At 40.6% G+C, this 7,767-nt stretch overlaps 1 protein-coding gene across 1 annotated transcript; it reads right to left on the bottom strand.

Annotated features, from left to right (window-relative positions):
* Positions 1 to 5,235: 5,235 nt before the first annotated feature.
* Positions 5,236 to 6,930, bottom strand: LOC137297248 (uncharacterized). Its single transcript, XM_067829260.1, has one exon. It carries the CDS (start codon positions 6,928 to 6,930, stop codon positions 5,236 to 5,238), a length of 1,695 nt encoding a protein of 564 aa, XP_067685361.1.
* Between the last annotated feature and the right edge of the window lie 837 nt (positions 6,931 to 7,767).

Genomic DNA, 7,767 nt, shown 5'->3' with positions numbered 1-7,767 from the left:
ATATAACTGGAATATTGATGAATGCAGCGTAAAACTAAACTCACTCACTCACACCATGATATTACAGGTATGTTACTCACTCACTCTTGACTTTTTAAGACCGTTAAAGATACCAAACTTTTGTGACTAAGAAGTTCTATATTATTGTGGCATTGTTTCAAAGATGCGTCTTATTTATTGGTTGAAATAACCAGAAGTGTCTTGGAAACCTTACAGACAATGAAGAAGTTATGTTTGAACAGTGTAATGTCTTTCAGTTAGTTCCTCTTGAAACTACAGTCAAAAACTTGTGAGGCTGTTAATCTAACTCACTTTATCTCTTAAGGTAATTATAAATCAGAAGGTTAAGCTCTTTACATTGAACTAAATTTTGCACCCAGACAAGTCACGGTAATGCCAATATTAACTGCATGACTACAAATGGAATTAAACTGAAAGTCTTACATTTGTGGCTCCTCTGAGGGTTAAGATCTCAAACTGAAATAGGACCACACACAGTTGCTCCAGCATTAGCTGTTTGACTGAAACTGTTATTTGCTTTTCAAGTCTTTCTCTGTTTGGTTTATTGAGCGTAGCATCCAAATGGGGAAGATCTATCTACATTTCCCGTGAGAATGTTTAAGTTGACAATTCATTACAACTGTCTGTCATGCTCACACCTACTGTGTAATTTTTATGCAGAGCTGAAGCTAGTAACAAAAGTTTCCTTCGTGAAAACTTCCAAATTGTAAAAGAAATTGTGAAAGAAGAATTAATACAATGCTGTAATTACATCATTGTCTTGTCTTTGTAAACTCCTGGTATATACTGCTATATACTTACAACTTATCCCTCAAAAATTCTGTTTAACAGTCTGCAAGTAATATGACCTGGTGTAAATATGAAATTATCAGTAATCCAACAAAGAGTGTGTTCGCATGAATAATAATATAATTTTGGACAGTTATTTAACCTATTTTCCTTGATATTCTGAGAATATAGTATTGCAACATTTGTTTCATTCAAGGTAGTCCCTTGCGACTTTGCTCCAACAGGTACAGTATATTCAGATCATGAGATAATTAGACAGTAGCCGTGCTTGAGTTTGTCTGGAATAAGCTTTTCCAGGAAATTAATGTTCATGTCTGTTTTGATATTATACAAGGAAAGCTTCTCGTTGACGAACACCTAGGGAACTGAAATATAATGGTCTTGATGTACTAGTTAATGGAGGTCTAGCCAGCATCAGATGCGATGAATATATCCCCTCAGTGTGATTGCACTGAAGGAGGTGCACTTGGATGTACTTCATTTTGAGTGGCAGACTGCAGTCTTTTTAATCTATGATGCTCATAAACTTTACAGATGGAGAGGCCATGTTAAGAGACTCAGTGATGAACATTGGGGCTTTGTGTAAATAACTAAAGTTCATACAGAAATAAATATTGCTTTGAGTCTTGAAATATTGAAGATGTTCAGGAACACAATGGAGTGATTTATGCATGAACTGATTTTTTTGTAACATGAACCACTTGTGGCAGTGCGTTAGATGCTTGTTTTAAAGTGCCACCGTTATGGTATTGTTGAAGTAAGGCTCGAGTGAGATCGCCTGAAGTTCACTCAGAAATAAAACATGTTATGCTAAATTTTTGGAAGGGATGAGATTCCATGGCATACCAAATGTTTCTCACTGCAAAATGCTGTCTTGTTTCCCTAACTTGTACCAAAATCTGGTGATTGATAAAATGCCAGATTTGATAGATTAATATATCCTGAATTGCGAACTAGCTGGAGATAAATGCATATGGCTGAAATTTTCACTCTCTCACTCACTCACTCACTCACTCACTCACACTTTCATAGGGTTGTCAGGCTTGCTGACTGGGCTGACGTCATATCCCAACTGCATAGATGTTCATGTTGTTGATCAATTGATTGTCTGGTCTAGACTTGATTATTTACAGTCCGCCACCATATAGCTGGAATATTGCTGAGTGCGGAGTAAAACTAAACTCACTCACTCACATACATCATCATACCCACAACCTTACAAATAGGAAGTCTCTCAGTCTACAGATATCATCCATCCCTGGTCCACCCTTCATCAAGCCCCAATTCATCCATCTCAATTATTTACAGACCGCCACCATATAGCTGGAATATTGCTGAGTGCGGAGTAAAACTAAACTCACTCACTCACATACATCATCATACCCACAACTCACTCATTCACTGACTACTGTGATACTATACATAATTCACTCACTCGCTTGGCTGCGATCACTCTGTGATCTATGACTGTTTGCTCATGCTTTCAATCAATGGTTCATGGAGTACAGACTTGGATATAAACTACCATGATATAACTGTAGTATTTCTGCATCATTAAAGTTTCATTCAGCATTACAGATTAATAGAAAAAAAACCATGTGGAAGTAAATATTTACATTTGTTCTTTTGAGATTATTACAATGAGGCTATTAACTGACATAAAACCCTGAAAACTGTGTGAATTACATCAGACTTAGATGATATATCAGATTTCTTGTCCTTTTGATATTTCTCAAACTGAGTGTTTGTGTGAGTTTGTTTGTCTTTCGTGTTTTTTTCTTTTCGCAAGGAAGGGCAGATTGGAAAGCCACACAACTGTAGACCAACAAGTTGACATTTTATTTGTAGGCTGGCTGCAGACAATCTTGTCTGAATTTCCTTGGAGAAAAACTCCAAATTTATGTGCTTCACAATACTACTAGTCTGAGCGTAATGTACTCATGAACAGCACACTTTCCACCAATTTTCCAGTAGACCTAAAGTTTAATTACATTTTGCTGGACGATGTCTAATCCTATAAACCAAGTCTCTTATTATGACGTTATTTTGGCTTCTGCCAGTTAAATCTACAGCATTGGGCACTGATCCCATTTTGTGTAGTAGTTGCTGGGTGTGCAAGGTGAAAGCATTCACAGTAACTCCGAATGTGAAAGGCTTCGGAATAAGATAAAAACAGTCCATCTGTTCGGCCATGCAACACAAAACCAGGCTCTGAACCACAGTACCATTTATGCCATAGGTTCTTTTTGAGAAATTACGAAATGTACGTGTCTGCTTGGCTTGGGAAGCCTCCCAAGATTCCCAGTAATCCATCTGCTAGGACTATTTGTATTTTCCACATGGTGAACCTTAATGTAATTGAAATGTCCACATCCAAACACGGGGTTCTCGTGATGTTAGCTTCCACTGAGGCAAGCACAGACATGTGGAATGCTTCATAGTGCTGTCCATAGAAACCTCATCTTGTCTGCAGTCAATTTAGACACGATTGTGGTTTATTCTAAAAGTGTTTGTGTGTGTGTGGTCACATGATTATGACAGTAATAACAATAATAGTGATACCTTTTATGTTAGGCTATATTGCCACTCCAAACTGGGGTGGTTAGAGTATTTACTTGTCTTGCCTAAGACCCATGTTCTATTCCCAATGTGGGTACAACATATGATGCCCATTTCTGATGTCTTTTACTGGATGTTGCTGGAATGTTGCTAAAAGTGACATAAAACTAAACTCACTCATTCACCACACCAAATGGGCATGCTGAAATTCATACTTTATTTTCAACCCAGTCAATGGAACTGAGCTTCCTTGACTTTCACTCTCAGCTCATTGGGGAACATACCACCCTCAATTGATTGTGAGGCTCTTAAATGTAACAGTCATATCTGACTGGGCATCACTTCAGTTGTTGGTGAAGAGAGGAATATTTCAAACAAAGTCACTAGTTCTAAACTGTTCTTAGTAACATTTCTGAAATACCACAGCTTGGACACCAAAAATATGTTTCACACGTTTTACCATTGTGGGGACTGACCTCCTGAATTGCAGGCTGATGAGCTTGAAACACTAGGCTATCCTGCTGTAGACCCAAAAACTACAAGTCAGGCTGCTCTCTGTGACCTGTCGTGCCCATATTGGTGAGGTATGTGGTATAATCAGGTCCACATTCCAAGAACTATACTGAATTCCATGTTGTCCCTGCTGTGATATTGCTGGAATATTACTAAAAGCAGCATGAAACTAACCTCATTCACTCACTCACTCATTCTAATTCGTTTCAGGTTGCACTTGTACAAAAACAGTGGAACATGTATCAAAGGCCTTTTACATGGTAAAGGACATATGGCCTCCTTTGGGCTGAGATTTTGCACTATGGCAACCAGGTAATCAATACATGGCCAATCTTCAGACAGCAATGTTATGATATCATTATCTCCAGGCTCGAACCGTGTAATCCCTTTGGAAACATCCCCTTGCTGTGTGACTTGTGTAAAGTGATTTCCAGTCCCTGAGAGTTTATCGATAATGTCCGCTGTCGGCACTTTCCCAGCTATGGGGATCCCTCTAATTGTGTTCAACAGGTAAGACTGGCTGTTGTTCCTGCAGTCTACAGCATTGTTAGGAAATAATTGATGATCAATCGAGAATCAATTGATTTCTTTCTTGATTATTTTAACACAGGAAGATCTGAAATTTGTCCCACTTCTCCATTGCATCCGTCACAAGCAATTACTAGGCGCCTATTTGTGCTGATTTGAGAATCAATCAATCATTATTTTTATCTGTTATTTCATCTTGCAGAATCTGTGAATCTTGAAATATTGAAGATGTTCAGGAACAGATTGGTGTGATTCATGCATAAACTGTCTTTTTTCTGATAGTGTGTTAAATGCTCGCTTCAAAGTGCGACTTTGTTGCGGTATTGATGAAGCAAGGCGTGAGTGAGATCACCTTATGTAGTACATGTGTAGGAGATTCTTGGTTTGCTGGGATTTGGTGTACTAAATGTCAACAAGGTATGATGCCATACTGTCTGTCATTTCCACGTTTCCGATCTGTCAGGTCACAAGCTGACCTGCTGTAGTTTCTCAGGCCAGACGTATTTTATAACTGTCAGTTTACTGGGGTTTTTTTGGTGAAAATATTTGTCTAGGAACAGGGGTGATACTTGAAATAGATTCTTGTGACTGAATTTTAAGAACAGAGAAGAAGCAATGCCCATTGCCCAATATAAGCTTCAAAAGAATTTTTTTTAGAAACTGCATATAAGTGATATTGATTTAGTTTTTTAGAGAGTACTATGCCTTGGACACGCATGCACCACTATAATCAATAGAGTTGTCCTTAGGGGGCAGGAGTATTTATCAAACAGAACAGAAATCAGATACACTGGATAATTGAAAACAATCCATCAAGTTCATACCCTATGTTACACATATTACGGGAACAATTGCCAACCATTGGATACAGCTAGAGTTGATAAGACCTTGATTTAATGAGGTTGGAAGGTACGCATGGGAAGATGGGTGTTGTCCCATGGGCTCTTGGTGGGTGTTGGCCCATGACTTTTCATGAGTGTTGGCCCAATGAGTGTTGGCCCATGACTTTTCATGAGTGTTGGCCCATGACATTTCATGGGTGTTGGCCCATGACATTTCATGGGTGTTGGCCCATGACATTTCATGGGTGTTGGCCCATGACTTTTCATGAGTGTTGGCCCATGGCTTTTCATGGGTGTTGGCCCATGACTTTTCATGAGTGTTGGCCCATGGCTTTTCATGAGTGTTGGCCCATGGCTTTTCATGGGTGTTGGCCCATGACTTTTCATGAGTGTTGGCCCATGACATTTCATGAGTGTTGGCCCATGACTTTTCATGAGTGTTGGCCCATGACATTTCATGGGTGTTGGCCCATGACTTTTCATGAGTGTTGGCCCATGACATTTCATGGGTGTTGGTCCATGACTTTTCATGAGTGTTGGCCCATGACATTTCATGGGTGTTGGCCCATGACTTTTCATGAGTGTTGGCCCATGACATTTCATGGGTGTTGGCCCATGACATTTCATGAGTGTTGGCCCATGACATTTCATGGGTGTTGGCCCATGACATTTCATGGGTGTTGGCCCATGACATTTCATGGGTGTTGGCCCATGACTTTTCATGAGTGTTGGCCCATGGCTTTTCATGGGTGTTGGCCCATGACTTTTCATGAGTGTTGGCCCATGGCTTTTCATGAGTGTTGGCCCATGGCTTTTCATGGGTGTTGGCCCATGACTTTTCATGAGTGTTGGCCCATGACATTTCATGAGTGTTGGCCCATGACTTTTCATGAGTGTTGGCCCATGACATTTCATGGGTGTTGGCCCATGACTTTTCATGAGTGTTGGCCCATGACATTTCATGGGTGTTGGTCCATGACTTTTCATGAGTGTTGGCCCATGACATTTCATGGGTGTTGGCCCATGACTTTTCATGAGTGTTGGCCCATGACATTTCATGGGTGTTGGCCCATGACATTTCATGAGTGTTGGCCCATGACATTTCATGGGTGTTGGCCCATGACTTTTCATGAGTGTTGGCCCATGACATTTCATGGGTGTTGGCCCATGACTTTTCATGAGTGTTGGCCCATGACATTTCATGGGTGTTGACCCATGACTTTTCATGAGTGTTGGCCCATGGCTCTTGGTGAGTGTTGGCCCATGACTTTTCATGGGTGTTGGCCCATGACATTTCATGGGTGTTGGCCCATGACTTTTCATGAGTGTTGGCCCATGACATTTCATGAGTGTTGGCCCATGACATTTCATGGGTGTTGGCCCATGACTTTTCATGAGTGTTGGCCCATGACTTTTCATGAGTGTTGGCCCATGACATTTCATGGGTGTTGGCCCATGACTTTTCATGAGTGTTGGCCCATGACATTTCATGGGTGTTGGCCCATGACTTTTCATGAGTGTTGGCCCATGGCTCTTGGTGAGTGTTGGCCCATGACATTTCATGGGTGTTGGCCCATGACTTTTCATGAGTGTTGGCCCATGACATTTCATGAGTGTTGGCCCATGACATATCATGGGTGTTGGCCCATGACTTTTCATGAGTGTTGGCCCATGACATTTCATGAGTGTTGGCCCATGACTTTTCATGAGTGTTGGCCCATGACTTTTCATGAGTGTTGGCCCATGACTTTTCATGAATGTTGGCCCATGACTTTTCATGAGTGTTGGCCCATGCCTGGAGGATGATATTGTTGACCGGTACTGTGGGGTTGAGTGAGCTTTTAGTGACTTTGTTACTTTTAAGCAGTTCTATGCCTGGAGGATGATATTGCTGACCATTATGGTGGGGTAACTGAGTTTTGAGTGGGTTATGTTACTTTTTACAATTCCATACTGGGTAATGTGAGTGGACCTCACACTTAGGTCAAGGTAACCTTTACCACCAGGGCCTGGATTTTCGAAGCTCTCTTAGCACTAACACAGTCGTGAGTGACATACATTAGCATCAACTTATGACGCTCTTAGCACTTAGAGAGCGTTGTTCTTTGACCTTCAGAAAGTTGTATTTCATGGAGCCTTATGATACTGTTTCCTGAAGGAACCTTCCAGACGGTGTCCAGCATTGACACTGCTCCTGCAGAACTTCTGCAGTGACAGCTTGTCACATTCACAACATCCTTTTCTACAACTGTTCATAAGCTGTCTGAGTAAAGCGCAAAGACTATGCAACTTTCTTGTGTAGAAATGATTACCAATTAATCGTCGTATGGCAAGAAAATGCTGCTGTGATTTTAAGTCATTCACCAAAATACATTCTTGATGCTGTCTGTATATTGATATATTGAATCGAGAATGTAGCTATAATAGGTGCCTCCAGAACAAGGTAGATATGTGTTAAGCAAATGGTACAAATAGAACATGGTGTTACATGTGAAATAGAATAGGTGTATATGGA

The sequence above is a fragment of the Haliotis asinina genome, chromosome 9 (assembly GCF_037392515.1).
Source record: "Haliotis asinina isolate JCU_RB_2024 chromosome 9, JCU_Hal_asi_v2, whole genome shotgun sequence".
Lineage (NCBI taxonomy): Eukaryota > Metazoa > Mollusca > Gastropoda > Lepetellida > Haliotidae > Haliotis > Haliotis asinina.
This window is presented reverse-complemented; position numbering and strand designations above follow the sequence as displayed.

Coding starts and splice junctions, on each gene's coding strand:
- LOC137297248 (XM_067829260.1), bottom strand. CDS start 6,930: ATGTCATGGGCCAACACTCATGAAAAGTCATGGGCCAACACCCATGAT.